General features: G+C 44.8%; 2 protein-coding genes across 2 annotated transcripts; both read left to right on the top strand.

The window, feature by feature from the left end:
• Nucleotides 1-1,919: 1,919 nt before the first annotated feature.
• MYF6 (myogenic factor 6) lies at nt 1,920-3,773 on the top strand. Its single transcript, XM_008143813.3, has 3 exons — nt 1,920-2,503; nt 2,802-2,892; nt 3,130-3,773. Exons 1-3 carry the CDS (start codon nt 1,985-1,987, stop codon nt 3,246-3,248), a joined length of 729 nt encoding a protein of 242 aa, XP_008142035.1. The 5' UTR covers nt 1,920-1,984; the 3' UTR covers nt 3,249-3,773.
• Nucleotides 3,774-11,048: 7,275 nt separating this feature from the next.
• On the top strand, nt 11,049-13,615 carry MYF5 (myogenic factor 5). The gene is made up of 3 exons (XM_008143812.3): nt 11,049-11,654; nt 12,504-12,579; nt 13,031-13,615. Exons 1-3 carry the CDS (start codon nt 11,154-11,156, stop codon nt 13,219-13,221), a joined length of 768 nt encoding a protein of 255 aa, XP_008142034.2. The 5' UTR covers nt 11,049-11,153; the 3' UTR covers nt 13,222-13,615.
• Nucleotides 13,616-17,244: the final 3,629 nt, after the last annotated feature.

Below are 17,244 nucleotides of genomic sequence, written 5' to 3'. Positions count from 1 at the left end.
GCAACCAGGGCGCTGGCGGAAATAGGAGAAACTGTCACAAAATACAGATCTTCTTCTTCTTCTTCTTACCTATGCTCCCTGCTTTTCCAAAAAAATTGATTCATTCTCAAATTTGATAAGGAATTATTCAGCTGCACAACAACAAAAACATAAAAACAGCCCCAAATGTCAACCTAACACCTGTGGCTCAATATAAAGAGACTGAAGAATTATCTTTTGACTAAGCGACTTGGCTGGAAAATGTAGCTAGTTCCTACATTGTCTGACCATTGATTTCCTGGCATTGTCTTCACTCTATTCATTTAAAAAAATGAAGTCATATTGAATATGGCCTATAATTATCACTGCTTGGTTTCCATCTGGTTTTTCAGGCACTGACTATACAGGCCCAAACCAAAGAGGATTCTCATTTCAAAGGCCACTTACAGGTGGAGTGGGTCCTTCCAGAACTCTAAGGGGAAAAAGAAAGGAAAGGAACAAAGAGAAAAGAAAAAAGAAATAAAAGGAATAAAAAGAAAAGAAAAAAGAGGAAGGAAAGAGTACAATAACAAATGAGAAAAAAAATAGCGAAAGAACAGAAAAGGCTCTGCAATAGCTGTGCTTTATTTCCTTCATAAGAAATGGTCTGAGCCCTGACATAGCCTTATGCACTAATGCTTATCAAGCAGTTAATATAGGCTATAGGCTTCACATGCCTATCATGTGATCAAACCCTCGCCAGAATTCTGTTAAGCAACTGCTATTATCTTGAAGGAATTGAGATCTAATGCTTACCTATGCACACATAAATAGAAATGAACTAAGCTAGGACTTCAAGGGAGTCCTTCGAATCTAGGGCCTCTTCGCTTCATCCCGATATTGCACTGCCTTCCAGCCACCATACTTGTGTGTATTGGACCATAGGGAAGCAGTCATTAAAGTTCTGTTGCCTTGCTTGGGCTTCAGCGGCTGCCTTTCTCATCTGAATCCTAGGAAACAACTGATTTGGAGTCAATGGACAGCGAGCACACCAATGCAAAAGCTGTGTAGAACAGGCGCCATAACAGAGGCACCTTGGAGTGGGGGCCACAATGAGTCTTGAAACCTCGTCTAGTTTTAGTGAAAGTCTTGTTTCCACTAAAAACTGTCTTTAAACAGGTTATTACATGTATTGCAGTCACATCCTCTGTTCCACCCCTTACTTCATAGGTACTGCTGTGCCACCATGGAGGGGTACAGAATTCAGATTTTAGTTGCCACCCCTCCAAAAAAAAAAAAAAAAAAAAAAAAAGATAGCAAAGGAAGGAATCTGAGCACCTTCCAACCACCCCCTCCAGCTCCCAAACCATCTAACTGCCTTATTAAAAGAGAGGAAAGAGATTTACCTGCTGCTACTGAGGCCGCAGCCTGAAAGTCATGCAAACCCTTTGAAGGACTGTAATGGTTTTAATCACAGGAATAGCATCTTTTTGACAGACAGGAGAGAAAAGAACTGAACCACTCTGCAAATATTAACCAGGCTATTTTGGAGCAATGGCTATTGCCTTTGAAATCTTTCATCATGGAACTATACTTAGAGTTCAGATGAGCCTGGGGGAGGGGAATGGGGCAGTGATAATCCCCGGTTGTTTTGAAGTTGTACTGTAAGCAGGTTAGCATTTAAACTGCCCCAAATGGAAGCATTGGACTCTGTGTTTAAATGGTGGTTATTCTCTCTGTGCGAATTTTGTTTTAACCTGTTCTGCATATAGATTGTCACATCATTCTGGGGGTGACACTTCTCAGCTTTCTTTCAAACTAGATGTTCTAGAGAGCCCTGGCTGTAACCACATTGGGAGACTGATGCTCCATGACAGCTAAAAGTTGGATTGAGTTTCAGGAGCTACTATATATAAAGCTGGGGTGACTTATGTCACCGCACTAATTAAATGCCATCTGGGTGGTTCCTCTGGGTTTTTGAGCCCATCACCCAGTTCAGACTGAGCCAGAGGCCAAGGAGGAGAACATGATGATGGACCTTTTTGAAACTGGCTCCTATTTCTTTTACTTGGACGGGGAAAATGTTACCCTGCAGCCATTAGAAGTGGCAGAGGGCTCTCCTTTGTACCCAGGGAGCGATGGCACCCTATCCCCCTGCCAGGACCAAATGCCCCCGGAAGCTGGGAGCGACAGCAGCGGAGAGGAACACGTCCTGGCGCCCCCAGGCCTGCAGCCTCCCCACTGTCCGGGCCAATGCCTCATCTGGGCTTGTAAGACCTGCAAGAGAAAATCTGCCCCCACGGACAGACGGAAAGCCGCCACCCTGCGCGAGAGGAGGCGGCTAAAGAAAATCAACGAGGCCTTCGAGGCTCTGAAGCGCAGGACTGTGGCCAACCCCAACCAGAGGCTGCCCAAGGTGGAGATTCTGCGGAGCGCCATCAGCTACATTGAGCGGCTGCAGGACCTGCTGCACCGGCTGGATCAGCAGGAGAAAATGCAGGAGCTGGGGGTGGACCCGTTTAACTACAGACCCAAACAAGAGAATGTAAGGCCAAATGCCGCCCAGGCAGGGGAATACATCCAGAGTCTGATTAGACGCTTTCCCCTGGGGCTTTACCATCCAGCTGCTTGGTCTCTTTTCCCGTCCCCTTCCTCGCCCGCCCCTCCAGCTCCCTCTCTAATGAACCCCCAGTGACCCCTGGACACGGGGGGGTGCCTGCCCTAGGCAGGAAATGCGCACCCGGCCTGGCCCGAGGAAGCAGGGGAGACATCCCCACAAAGGCACCCCCATCCCCGGAACCGATGTTGATTTTCTAAATCTGCTGCCTTGGTTTTTTCCCCAGCTCGAGGGTGCGGATTTCCTGCGCACCTGCAGCTCCCAGTGGCCAAGTGTTTCGGATCATTCCAGGGGGCTCGCGATCACCGCCAAGGAAGGTAAGGAAAAGCAGGGGCGCTGGCTGCGCTGCGCTAGGGAACACCCCGGGAGGGGGCTGGCTGCTCGCGCCGGGCGGACAAGGCGCAGACCCGCAGCAGGGACGCGCCCTGGGAGGAGCGCGCTTTTTTCGCGCGGGGACCCTGCGCTCCCTGGTTGCCTCCGAGGCCTGGAGCAGGGCGCCGCGCTGCCTCTTCTGCCTCCCGGGGCTGCTATGTCTGTGTGTTTCCTGTGCTCAGGAGGGGCAAGCATGGATTCCTCGGCCTCCAGCAGCCTTCGGTGCCTTTCTTCCATCGTGGACAGTATTTCCTCGGAGGAGCGTAAACTCCCCTGCGTGGAGGAGGTGGTGGAGAAGTAACTTGGAGCCGGCGTTGGGGACGATCGCCGCGGCAGGGAGATCCCACCCCTCCCTCCTTCGACTGACCCTTTGGATTAGTTCACATTACATCCGTGTTGAGGAGCCCAGACTGCAGAAGTTTATGACAGGGAAGGAGACACCAAGAAACTTCGAGACTGTTGTGCGCGCTCAGGTGCCTTTGGCTTTGGGCTTTAATTTTTTGGAGCAGCGAGTGGCTTAGGCCCAGCAGCCTTACTTTGCTACTGTTTGGTTGGTTTTATAATATACTTACTTTTATTACGGTGGTTCTTTTGTGCCATGATCCAAAGAAGTTCATTCCTGTCTAAAACAAAGTGGGAACGTTGCATTTAAAAATGTCAGGGGTACTGAATGTATATTTGTAAATAATCTTAGTACTTTCATTTTATATGCAAACCTAAGAAATATATATTGTAAAGTAACAGACATATTGTATATACAATGTGAGAGGATCCTGGTATTGTAATATTAAAAAAAATGAGTTTCTGTATGAATAAAGTTGGTCCTATTTTGATTCAGCGGAAAAAAAAGATGCCTGAGGTAGAGAGAGAGCCATATTTTAATTTAGACATCACACCAGCCCATTTATCCGGGTGGTTTCTTAAAGGCTGATTTAAAGGGAGGAAAATGGGTTGTTTTTTCTATGTCTGAATTAAACTGTTTCCTTTCCTGTACGTGAGGAATATCCAGGAGGAAATTGTCCCTTTTTTCTTGTATCCGCATACTTTCTCTTTCTCTTTCTGTCCTGCACCTGGAGCTCTGGGTGAGAATTGCTTACCCAAAGTTAACAACTGACTTTTCAATCCAGTGCAATCTCATTGTTGCAAGAAATTGCCACACAAAAACTCTTTGCTTGTTTTTCTGAAAGATTTTCAGCTAATTTAGGCCAAATGACTTTCCCTCTGACTTTCTCCAGCCCCCTGCCCTTGGATAAAAAGCATTGACCTGGAGTCCCCCAGGGGCCGCACTGCCAGGTCTCAGGGGCCCTCCCCAGTTTTCCTGAACTAAACTGGTGGCTAGAAGACTGGACTATCCTCAAGGCCTTGTGTGGCCTGGGTTAGTTTTCCAACTAGAAAGAGAAAAGGAGACAGTCTGTTGAGGTGGGGTGGGTTTCTTTAGAGGAAGGGTTGCGTCAAGGGAGGGAAGGGTTAAATGCTGAGGGCAAAGGACAACAACAACACACATGAAACCTCTTAGCTGGGCCAAACAGCAAAGCCCCAGAGAGGCTTGCATCCCCAGGAGCTCCTCAGGGTGAGGATTTTACAACGTGTGCCAGGTTTGTTTATCCTGTAACCTCAGGAAGGAACGACCACCAAGAATCGCAGTGGGAAGTAAAGCAGAGGAGAGGGGCGAGCCATTTCTTTGGAATCTCGACTTCTCTCTTGCATTCTGTAGACGGCACCTTCCAGTGGACTCCCCCTCCCCACTTCTCCCTTCCCTCTTTATCCTCGCAGCTAGTCAGTCAGTCCTCAGTTCGAAAACGTGAAAATCAAATCGAATTCAGTACTTCCCAGCCCAACCTTGCTTCCTAACACGCCATTCTGGACCTTCCTGCTGCACAACACAGTTTCAGATACCGCCACGGGCAGCGCCCCCTTCAGGCCTGGAGCAGGTATTGCCCCCCTTTTCCACCTCAAAATGCTGCTCTGAGGGTAACAGCCACTCTGTTTTCTGAGCCTCTTACTTTCTCCTAGAATGCTTTTAAAATGCGGGAAGTTTCACAGCGGAAACGGACATTAACATGTAATCCCTCTCAAAGGTTTGAGAAGAGCAGGCGGGAGTGTTAGTGGGTGCCAACGGCCTCCGTGGGTGCTGACAAGCTAGGCTGAATCCAGGCTGCTACTGGGTAGCCTTGGGCTGTAATTGCTGCTCTCTTCGTCCATTTCTTCTTGTATAAAATAATGGGGACAATAATAGTGCTCAACTCCAGGGGTTGTCAGGATTCACTGAGATAGCGCCCACATAAGCTGCTTAGAAAAACCGAGGGCACAATATACACACTCAATGCCAACTCCCTTTGCTTTTCATTCGAAAATATAAATTGACCATCAGGAGGCGTTTCCTCCATCAAAAGCCACCGTTCCTTCCGATCCAGCCTTTGTAGGGGAAGGTATCAATAACAATGAGACCAAGAGCAACAGGAATGAGCCATTTGTAGCATTTTACATATTAGCGCATATCATCTTACAACAAGCTGCAAGAGAAGTACGATTGTCACGTCTAGTTTAGAGAAAAGGACTCTTTGGGACAGAGAGGTTCTTGTAAGTATAGAGCCCGGACTCAGAGCCAGCGGATATCAAAGGCTTGTTCTCCCAGTCACCATGCACCCCCAAAAAGAAGCCTTGGGAAAGAAGAAGGAACATTTATTGTCTGTAGAATAAGTTGGCTCTCTTTGGCAATTATTTACCAAAAACTTTGTCTCAAGAAAGATTAGCTAGTAAACTCTACCTTAGAGTAGTAATTTAATTAAAAAATAAGCGGGAAAGCATTTCAAATGATCCAATCAGGACTTGTGTGAATATGTCTGGGTGGTGTGTATAACCATTAATTACCCTTATTAGGTATCCATGATTTTTTTCCTGAGGATCAATAAGATTTTTCCCTGAAATGTGTATATATACACACCTATATTTAAAAAAAAATCAAGTTCATGCCATGGTGAAATCAAATATTATAATTGACCAAGTGGACTAATTTGTGATTGCACACATATTTATAAAATTTGCATTTTAAACTGCTCAGTAGCAGAATGCTTTTTTCAGTTCATGGACTTTACTTGCTGATAGATTTGATTCAGTCTTTGCAAACCAAATCCTCTCTATCTCTCCTCGTTGGGTAATTTGAGAAATTGTTTAGGATAAGTTTGCCTATAGAAGTCTCTTCGTTAAATAGAGCAAATATTTCCCAAAGGCTTCATGTGACCTCCATTGCTATATAGTTAACATGTTAGGCTTTCCAATGAAATCCTTGGTGTGTTTGCAATTAAAGTGTTTTTATTGGCCATTAATGATGACAATCTTTATTAAGGCCAAAGCCAAAACAAATAGGGCCATGGAAGCAGAAAATCAAGATGTAATAACTTGGTAAAGATAAGTAATTTGGGATTTAAACTGAGCCTCCTCCCAGACAGGCATAAAGTTATCAAGTATGAAATAATAAGTGATTTTCTGTTTTATATTACTATAGAAATAATTTGTAAAACATGAACTGTCAGCTTTCTCTATCTTTAATTATCACACCTGAATCATTGACTTCAAAGCCTGAAGGTAGTAGAAATCCACTTATGTCTAATACAATCTTTTTTTTTTTTTTTTTTTACTTTTTCACATGTTTGGGGCAGGGTGGGAGTTGGTGCTAAAATTCAGTGTTCCCAACTACTCTTGTGACTGCCAGAGAAGTCTTGGGTTGCTAAAGTAACTTTTAACCTAAAGGTATTTTTTACTTAAAGTTACAATGTATTTATTTGTACTTTCTCCAAGTAATATTTTATCCCATTTACTTATCTCAAAATCATCCTCCCAGAAAATCATAGCTAAAATATTTTTAAATCTTTTAATTTAAACTTTGAATATATCATTTCCTGATTTAATGCATTAGTAAATTAGCAATAACATGGTTTTTCCTCAAAGAGCCAACCCATCAAAACATTTATCCAACAGACCCCTGAGTGACTCCCTTAAACTCAAAAGAAGTGTTAGAAAAGATGACCCTTGGTCCTAGAGGTTTTATTCTGAAAAAAAAAAAAAAAAAAAGCAGTTTTGTAAGCCTTGGTCAGAGCCAGCTGATGAGATGGAATGGCTAAGCCTTGTTGTTGGAACCAAGATAACGTTGCCAGAACTGGCTACTTTCTCTACTCTTAAGGCTGCTGCAAGTCCTTACTTAGGCCTTTGATCTCTCCTGGGAGCCTTCGAATTCAAGCAGAGGCCAATGTCTTCCTCAGCTGTCTTCTCCACAAATTTTTCCAGCAGCTTTGGCAGGTACTAATGTGTTTACTTAGGTGTTCCTGGTTCCCAGAGCGAAGAGCAGTTTGAAATTGTTTAGCACATTGTGAACTCATATATAATAAGCAAAAATTTCTGGAACAACTCCTTTTGTCCAAGAGTTGATCAGTGTCTCAGGTAGAGGCAGAAGTAAATTGAAATGGATGTATGTCTCTGGGTATATCTTCTCCAGCTAAGAGAAGTATGTAGAATTCCTAAGGTAGGCAAATTTTACTAGTAAAGGAAGCTCTGAGCATCATTTTGCTGGTGTGATCTGTCCATCACCACTAAGATTGTTGCCATAATGCTTCAACCAAAATAGGTTACCTTAAAACACACACATACACACACAACAAAAAACAGGTTGATGATTACTTAAAGGTCTATGCAATTAAAACCTTCTTTAAGTCTAACTTGTAAGAAAATCAAACATGTTTATTTTTATGAAGAACGTAAAATGTAAAAATTATCTATCTACTTCACCAGGACCTTGGTGGGCTTTCCTTTATAACAACAGGCCGTAGCTTGGTTTTCTTCCTCTCGTCTGCCTGTTCTGAGGCTTCCCTAGCAACGCTGGCATACCCTTTCTAACAACCTGATTACGTAATTAAATACATCTGCGTTTTCTGGACATGTCAGAGGTCCACTTCTCTGGAGAAATGGTGGAAAAGAGTTTGTATTTTTATTATTTTCTATGAGGAACAAAAGCCAGAATCTAATCTGTATTGGAGTAAAAGAGAATACCCGAATACCCAGCAGATATTTTTAAGTGATTTTTTAACTTTTTCATATTTCTCTGTTCAACTTCTCCACTCAGAAGATATTTTTTTTTTCTCTGTATCGCTCACCCAGCTTCCCGTTTTCCTCTCCCATGTTTTCCCCCAGGAAAAGAGCAGCCGGACCTCTGAATTTGGGAGCCCTAGGCATCTTGGAGGTGCTGGCTTCCTTTGTATACTGCCTCCTATATTTTTATCTTTCTCCTCTGGGCCCTGACAGCAGTTTAAAAGTTCTCTCTCTCTCTCTCTCTCTCTCTCTCTCTCTCTCTCTCTTTACTTTGGTGCTCTGAGATCCTATTTTCAGCACTTGAATCCCAAGGGTCCTCAACCCAGGACCCTATCCCCCCACCCCCACCCCCCGCCTAGCAAGTCCCATTAAGCCGCCAGACTCTGGTGTTTTCTTGGATTCCTTAGTTCCACTCGCCAGCCGCACTCTGGTAAATGTGTTTTGAGATCACCTTACCCAAGACAGCACTAACTTCTGAGAACTACCACTACCGACAGAGCCTTCGGAGCCACAGCTTCTTCCCGGGAGCCGGAGTGCAGGCAAAGGCGTCCCCGCCCGCCGCTGCGAGTTTCTGCTCTGCAGCGCAAAGCTGGCGCGCAGAGAAAAAAGAAAACAGACACAATTCACCTTTAGAAGCGTAAGTTACACAAAGGAATGCCTAGTTGCCAATACTGTGTGGCCTGTGGCAAATTACTACCTCCGCGTTGAACTTCGGTTACCCTCTTTAAAGCGTGAATCTAAAAACAAGTACTTCCCATAGTATCATTGGGAGGAGTAGATGAATGAATACATACATGGGTAGGGTTGAGAACGTGCTTTGGCAAACAGAAAAGTCTTCAGAATGGTTTGCTACAAATATCCCACGCTGAGGGGTTGGGTACCAAGCCCATTCGGTGCCTTGAGGAAGGAAAGAAATCAGCTGGGAGGCTTGCAGGAGCCTAGCTTCCATCTCCCACCTAAACGTTAAGAGCACATGTATTTTTGCCCAAATCATAAACCTGCACATAGCTCTGTGGGGCTTAGGCCGGGGTGCTAACATCCGAGCTCCGTCGCCAAGGGAAGTGCTGGCATTGCTGCGGGCCAGAACCTGTGGGATGTGGCCGAGAATTCCTGGGTGACAATATCTCCCCACTGCAGTAGTTCAGAGGCAGCCACGGGCACAGATGCGAATGTTTTTACCTGGGTGGATGCAGCCTTCATTCCCCCTGAGTCCTTTAGGGAACTGACTCTGTTATCTGGTGTAGTAGCCCTGGGTACTGTATTCATTTCAAAGCCATCCACTTGCTAAGAGTCCTAAATAGGGTGCGGACGGATTTCCCCACTGGCCGGACAATGAAGCAGCCCATGGTGGGAAAGGGAGCTGGGTGTTCACAGGATGACAAAACCTGGGCGAGGAGACTGCTACCAGCACCCTGTAGCAAACCTTAGTGACGGGCACCCTCCCACCCCTGGTTTTCGTGGCCTTGGTTTTGGAGAGCAGATCTCACCCTGAGAAGTTAGCACTTCCCTGGCCCCTGCGGACATGGGGTCAGCCAGTCAGGGCTGCTTGAGGAAAATAATTTTAGGAAAAGCAGTAGAAAGGAAAGCACCACACTACCCCAAGTAACTTTGGAGCCACAACACTTACTGTACTGGAGGACTGTAGATCCGGGCGAGAACAATCCCTCCTGCTTTAACAGGGACTGCAAGCTCTGATCCCAAACCCCGTCTCCTTAAGCCTGTTTGTGTGCTAAATCTTAATCAATTGTTTTTCCTACCGATAAGCAGCACCCCCAGCCCCTAGTGACCTGGACATGGGCTAAGGCCAGAGGAGGGTTGGCAAAAGCTGATTAATAGATTTATTCTTGCTCAAATGACAGCCCTCCCCGCTCCTCTTCTCCCCACCAAAGTTTGAAAGGGCCCCCTTACGATGGCTTTTCTGGGAGGCTTTTATCACGGGAGTGTGTGAAGTTACCCAGGGTTTGTGCTGGAAATTGTACACGAGCTGAGAGGGATCGCTGCACTGGCAGCTGGGATGCATCTGTAACGGTGTTAGTTTGCCTGAAAGCAGAAAATTAGCGACCCCAAAGCTCAGCGTGGCTGTTTAGTCTGTGGAAGGGACAGGGCGGGGCAGAAAGAGGGGGAGAGAGGAGCCGCGCCCCAGGAGAGGGAGTTCACCTTCTAAAACGGCGTCTCTTCTCATGCAAATCCCAGGGGTGCGGCTGTGCGGGTCGCAGGCCCGATCCGGGTCTAGGGAAGGCCTGGTGGAAGGAGGAGGCGCTCGGGCAACGCGTGCGGAAGGGGGAAAGGAAGGCAGACTTTCCCCCCCACCTGGCCCTGGAGCACACCTCCTTTTAGATGACACACACACACACACACAACACACACACACACACACACACACACACAGAGCGCGCGGAGCTCCCGCCTGCCCCCAGTCGCACAGGACTTAGAAATGACAACCTGACCGACGCCGAATGGATGTTGTAAGCCATCCAAACTCAGTCCATGACCGAAAGTGTCCATTTAAGTTCTTAGCAACTGTTACTCCGGTCCACTGACAAAAAAAAGAAACCCCGAGATAGCTAAAGTTCATTAAAAAAACAGGCCCAAACGCTGAACCATAAGGTGGTTCCTTCCGCCCAGGCGTGGGTAGGCAGGTGGGCTTTTACATCACGTCTCACGTTGTGCGGGCAACGGCCAAGGGTTGGGATTCCTTGGCTCCTTTTGTCTGTGACACGCTTTCAGCGCATCAGTCCAGAGAGTGCCAGTGAGCGGGCTGGGGCCCGTGCCCCCGCCCGGCACAAAGGCAGTGACACCATCAGCGTCCGAGGGGCCGTGCACAGCAAGCTGTCCCCGGAGGGAAGGCGAAGGTTTGCGCAGACAGCCCCGGCGGGGGCTGCGGTGGGATATGCTAATGGTGCCTGGCCTCTGGGGCCGGCCTCCCTCCCTCCAGAATATATAAAGAGCCCTCACCCCGGCCCGGCCGACCCGGGCCGCCAGGCGTCTGCCTCGGTTAATTAACCCGAGAAACCGACCGGGGAGCTCCGCCGGGTTTGCCGGGCCCCCAGCCGCGCCAGCCTGCAGTTCCTCCCCATCCCCTCTCGCGGCTGTCCAGGGGCCACCGCCTGCGTGGCCACCGGGGATGGACCTGATGGAAGGCTGCCAGTTCTCGCCTTCTGAGTATTTCTACGACGGCGCCTGCATCCCGTCCCCCGAGGGCGAGTTCGGGGACGAGTTTGAGGCCCCGGCGGCTGCCTTCGGGGCGCACCGAGCAGAGCTGCAAGGCTCCGACGAGGACGAGCACGTGCGAGCACCCTCGGGCCACCACCAGGCCGGCCACTGCCTCCTGTGGGCCTGCAAGGCGTGCAAGAGGAAGTCCACCACCGTGGACAGGCGGAAGGCGGCCACCATGCGCGAGCGGAGGCGCCTGAAGAAGGTCAACCAGGCTTTCGAGACGCTCAAGAGGTGCACCACGACCAACCCCAACCAGAGGCTGCCCAAGGTGGAGATCCTCAGGAATGCCATCCGCTACATAGAGAGCCTGCAGGAGCTGCTGAGGGAGCAGGTGGAGAACTACTACAGCATGCCGGGACAGAGCTGCTCCGAGCCCGCCAGCCCCACCTCCAACTGCTCCGACGGCATGGTAAGGGACAGCTCTGGCACCTACCCGGGCACCCCTCTATCTTTCCCCAAACTCCTTCTCTGTCATTTAGACCAGGTGTGGCAACTGAACGTTCAGTGACTATTTCGTTGGCAGCTGGGGGTGGGATGGTAGTGGCTGTAAGAGAAGGGAGATGCCACGTTTGGAAAGATGCCAGGAAACAGCTGTTGAACGGGACGTGGCGTTTTTGACTTCTTACCAGGTTCTAGCTCCTGTGCATTGCAGGAGAGAGTTGCCCTGTGACATAGGTGGCTGTGAATGATCAAATCGCATATTTCACCATCACTCGGTTGATTTCCAAAATATACCACCAGTGGACCCTGTCGTATACTAACATCTTAAAGGCGTCTCTTTCAAGCTCCCACTGCCCCACAGTTTGTAACGTAATGAGGAAATGGAAAGAAATGGATGGGCTGCCGTCCCTGCTCTGCTGAGGCCTGGCTGGAAGGAGATGTTGACGCATTCTTTACAGAGGGCGTCTTCTCCACCACTGCCAGGTTTTAATGTGTTTTTGCCCTGGGAAAGTGTTCCCTCCCTGAATTAGTGTGGCTTCCTTCTACTCCAATCCATTTTGCATGGTTAACCCAACGCACATGGCTGCTGAATTCCACCCCCTCTTCCCTTTGCTGCTGCTTTCCTCTTCTCCAAGCACAGAGGCTGACCTCCGTGCCCTTGCAGTTTGGTGGGGCTAACCCTTCCTAAATCAAGGCAATGAAGGTGATTGACAGTGGTCAATTTAGGGAGCCTGGTGGGCAAGCGCTGCCTTACTCTAGAGCAGAGAATCTTTTGCCAAGACCTGAAAACAAACTTCTTTTGTGTCTTATATTACAGCCTGAATGTAACAGCCCTGTCTGGTCCAGAAAGAGCAGCAGTTTTGACAGCATCTACTGTCCTGATGTACCAAATGGTAAGAAGTGATGGCTTCAGAAGAGTTTAAAGACAAGTTCACCTTCACAGTTAGAACCTGTCAAAGCAGTCCCTCCTTCCCCATAGCATCCAGGAAGGGAATAGATTGATGGTTCTCTTGCAGAGTTCTTGGCAGAGCAAAAGGGACACACACACACACACACACACACACACACACACACACACACACACTTTTTTTAAAATCAAAAATCCACCTAACAGATACAAACACGTGCACTTTTGCTTGCAATAGTACTAGATGGACTTTTCACTCCCTTCATTCACTGCCAATGAATTGCTGAATATTTGTTGAAGATTTCTACATCAGGCTTTCTGAGACCAGCTGACCCCGTGGTGTCAAAAGAGCTGAACTACGGTTTAAAGGGCAACAACATAAGCAAGGCTGTATATTTGGGAATTTCTTTTTAATGATTTTCTCTTTGTATCCATAGTATATGCCACAGATAAAAGCTCCTTATCCAGCCTGGATTGCTTATCCAGCATAGTGGATCGGATCACCAACTCAGAGCAACCTGGATTGCCTCTGCAGCACCCGGCCTCTCTCTCCCCAGTTGCCAGCACTGATTCACAGCCTGCAACCCCAGGGGCTTCTAGTTCAAGGCTAATCTATCATGTCCTATGAACTAAAAATCTAGTTCCCATCAGTTCTGCCAGGAGGACCTACAGAAAGAAGGATGCCCAAAGAGTCCAAAAGCAAGTCAACTCATATATAAAGATTTCCTTTCAGTTGTAAATTTGTACATATTATCTTGCCACTTTATAAGAAATGTATTTAACTAAAAAGTGACCATTGCCATTAATACTTATATCTTTTCTCCTCCTTCCTCGCCTCCTTCCCCCTCTCTTTTATTCTTATTCTTTGCTTTAGATACTTAGTTCCAATAATATTATTTCTGATAGGGAGCAATTTATTGAAGGTAGCTTGTTGCAATGCTTAAATTATATTTTTATTAATATTGCTTATCAAAATATTATCTCTGGTGTTTAGATCTTTATTTTTTCTTCAAAACATTAGAACAGCTGGAAATAAGTTAGTTATAGGAAAATTTAAACATATTTAACGTTTTTCTCTTTAATTCTTTGGTTATATTGTATTAAATAAAAATATAATAATACTGTCTAATGGTATATATTTTATCTTTTCTTATAAGAAATACATCTTTTTAATGTAAGCACAAAATAGTACTTTGTGGATAATTTCAAGATACAAGACATTTTGAAAATTCCACCATAAATAAAATTGTTTAAATGAAGAAATATTTTGCTTCATGACTTTTTGAAAGAATACCCCTAATGGAATTAGCAATCATTGACATAACATCTTTAAGGTAGGACTGAAAGTAACAAAGCAGTTGGCTTAGAGGATAACTCTGAATATTTACCGTCTCATGACTCAGTTTATGTCCTGTTGATGTCACAAATTTTAAAAAAATCATGTTTCCATTTTAATAATATTTCAAGGGAGCCTGCTAAATAAAATTATATTACTTTAATACCTATAGTATATCATAAATCATGAATTAGGTAATATTTACTTTATCTACTTGCTTCAAAAAAAAGTATCTACTTGATACATTAATGTGTTAATGTTTTCAATAAAATATTTAAAAGTATTGAACTGATTTTTTTTTGTATTGTTAAAGTGCTGCTTTTAAGAAAACATACACAAACTATATAGTAAAGTGAACCAAACTGCAGTTGGCTTCCTTCTTTTCACAGCCTTTTTGATATTATTAATCATAGTTTGTGTGTGTGTGTGTGTGTGTGTGTGTGTGTGTGTGTGTGTGTGTGGTGGGCATGGGTCTTTTATTGTTCATCACTTAAGATAAAAAAATAGAACAATTATGTGGAAAATTAGGTTGAGATTATCATTGGGATAATTTTCACAAGTTTACCACTGAGAGAGAGGAACAGGCAGTATCGTTGAAGCATCTAAAGTAACTGTGCACAGAGAGCACTACAAATAATTGTTTCATCTTCTAACTTGGGCATTAGTTTAAAGTTGCCAAGGGTTTATAGTTATATTTGTTAACCAAGCCAAGTGGCCAGACTCTGCTACAGCTTGCCAATCATTCCGTTCTCAGGAAGGTGTTCCCTTCTTTCTGATGTGATTTGTTTTTTCTTGAGCTAATCCAGTCATAAGACATAAAAGGATAGAAATTATTCTATAAAGGGAGGGAGAGGAGAGGGGCTGAGTACAAAAAATAATGTAGCCACTGTCACTCTGTCAGCATCTGCTCTAGTATGGAATACTGACTTTTAGCACACAGGTGCGTCTTTTTTGTCCATGATTGGAGAGTGTGAGGAGAATTAAAGAGAACATGATAGAGACTCACATGTAGTTGCAACGTAAGTTTGAGTTATTCACTTTTTTTAGACACTGTGCTAGGTACATTTTTCTCCTTTCTATATTTCTATAGCAGGGGTGGGGAACCCCCCTTTTTTTTTCCAAGGGTCATTTGGATATTTATAACATCATTCACAGGCCATACACAATTATCAACTTAAAAATTAGCCTGCTGTATTTGGTCAAACATTTAATTAACTCACCCCCGGTGCCTTGGCAGGAGCAGACCAAATGATTTCTTGGGCCTTACAGGGCTCATGGGCTGGATGCTCCCCACCCTTGTTCTATGGAGAGGTTGCAGTTTTGCTGTTGTTCTTAGTAGAATTAGAATAAAAAGGACTATCCAAAGACCGGCTTGTTTTTTTTAAAGTTCAGATTTAAAACACATTACCATACTGAGTTCTATTTAATAAAACTGAGCAGAGAATATTAGGTGATTTTTAATTCAAGTGAATAAAAATTAACTTTCTTACCAAACCCCAGTTATGTCTATAACTGGTAGATGTGTTTGTTATTCTCAGTGGATATTATCATGCCTAAAAGTATTTAGTTAGAGTTTTCCAGCAGTCTGGATTTAATACAGGTGGTGATCAATGCATCAACAAAGACAATACTCTCCCTGCCAGCTTGCTCAGTTCATCTCATTTCCAGTGCAGTAACATTGAAGGCTGGTGTCTACTCAGAAACAGCTCAGCACAGCATGTCACTTGCAGTCATGCACACTGTTCTGACATGGGGACTTCAGAAATTGGTTCTCTAGTAGCCCAGACACAGAAAAGTAATTTCTTCTCCAAGAAAGTAGGGGGTGGGGGAAGGAGTGATATTGGCAAAATATTCACGTAAGGACAGGATTTTGTCATCTATAAATCCATGACGTGAATAACTGGATTGCCACTGACCCCTTATCAGACCAACTCACCTCAGCTAATGGAAAAATATAACCAACAGTCAAATTTCTAGGAGCAACTAGGTAAATGTTCTCTTTACTATCTACAAACCTGATGAGAAGGGGGTTCTTAGGAAATAAGAGTGGAAAAAGATTGCTTTCTCCTCGTGCCTGCGAAATGCAAGCTCACTGGGTTACACAGGAAACTGTCCAGTGAGGTTATGGAAATGGGGAAGTACTATTTGGAAGCAAGTGGCTTTAGTTATGGTTAAGGTGTCTTGAGTTCTCCTATTTTTTTCTCATTTGAAAGATGCAAGTCAGATAAAATTAGTGGCTGTATTATACCCATAAGTTCTTTAAGATGACATTTTTACAAATATTTAATCTGGGAATGGCATTCCTTGAAAATCTTTCTTTGGGTTATAACAATTACTAGATTAAAGTAGTAATTTAAAATATCTGCCTTTCAGAGGTGGTATTTCTGGGAATGATGCTAGAGTAAAGCTATTTGTAACTTCAGAAAAGTCCTGCTCAAATGACAAAGTACCTCTGAAATATCACCACTGAATGTTCCCACATGGTTGCAAAAAACACACAACACTAAACATCAAATGTATTGCCTTTAAGAATTCTAATTAGATATTTTAGTTGACTACTGATTTAATTGTTTAATAATATGGTACATTTGCTGAGCAGAGATCTAGAATTTAATCCAAAGTATAAACTATGTTTAAAATTACTAATGTATTGCACTCTTTTTTATTTTACTTGCCACATCTGTAAAATGGGTTAAATGACAGCTTATGATAAGATTATAGTTACCACTAAAATTATTATATTGTGTTAAAATATAAAAATAATCTTTTGTAAAGAAAAGTAAACCTTATTTCCACTTATGATAATTTATTTCATTCAAAACTAAGTAGGAAGTAATAAAATAGCAACTAGCCATATTGAGTACTTATAATGCAAACTAGAGGGGAGGTGTGGTCCCTCAGCCCAGCCTGGTCCCTCAGGCAATCTGGGACTGCTGGCTCCTAACCACTTGCCTGCCTGCCTGATCGCTCCTAACAACTCTGCCTGCCTGCCTGCCCCTAACTGCTTGCCTGCCTGCCTGATTGTCCCTAACTGCCTCTATGTAGGAATCCCTTTCCACGTCCCACGTGGTTCAGGGTTCCAGTTCAGGGTTCAAGTTCTGGAGAAGGGCCGCACACAAATGAAAGGAGACTTGAAGAAATTCAATTTGGCGAAATGGGGGGCCAGGCGGTAGTCCAACTCTAGTGGGAGAACTACTGACTGCTCTGGCTCTGCCATCCCTTTTATTGAGGCTTTGGGGAAAACATCTTAGGCAAGATAAACAGAAATGTACATGTAGCCCTTAGGCAGGAAATAATAAAAACTTAATGGGACAA

This window comes from Eptesicus fuscus, chromosome 7 (assembly GCF_027574615.1).
Source record: "Eptesicus fuscus isolate TK198812 chromosome 7, DD_ASM_mEF_20220401, whole genome shotgun sequence".
NCBI classification, from domain to species: domain Eukaryota; kingdom Metazoa; phylum Chordata; class Mammalia; order Chiroptera; family Vespertilionidae; genus Eptesicus; species Eptesicus fuscus.
Note: the sequence above shows the minus strand (reverse complement) of the source record. Positions and strands in the feature narration are given on the sequence as shown.

What these genes read in the sequence shown, in the direction of transcription:
- MYF6 (XM_008143813.3), top strand. Translation starts at nt 1,985, where the DNA reads ATGATGATGGACCTTTTTGAAACTGGCTCCTATTTCTTTTACTTGGAC. An exon ending in ACAGACCCAAACAAGAGAAT is followed by an intron (nt 2,504 to 2,801) that starts GTAAGGCCAAAT and finishes TTTTTTCCCCAG; the next exon opens with CTCGAGGGTGCGGATTTCCT. An exon ending in CGCGATCACCGCCAAGGAAG is followed by an intron (nt 2,893 to 3,129) that starts GTAAGGAAAAGC and finishes TCCTGTGCTCAG; the next exon opens with GAGGGGCAAGCATGGATTCC.
- MYF5 (XM_008143812.3), top strand. Translation starts at nt 11,154, where the DNA reads ATGGACCTGATGGAAGGCTGCCAGTTCTCGCCTTCTGAGTATTTCTAC. An exon ending in CCAACTGCTCCGACGGCATG is followed by an intron (nt 11,655 to 12,503) that starts GTAAGGGACAGC and finishes CTTATATTACAG; the next exon opens with CCTGAATGTAACAGCCCTGT. An exon ending in CTGTCCTGATGTACCAAATG is followed by an intron (nt 12,580 to 13,030) that starts GTAAGAAGTGAT and finishes TTGTATCCATAG; the next exon opens with TATATGCCACAGATAAAAGC.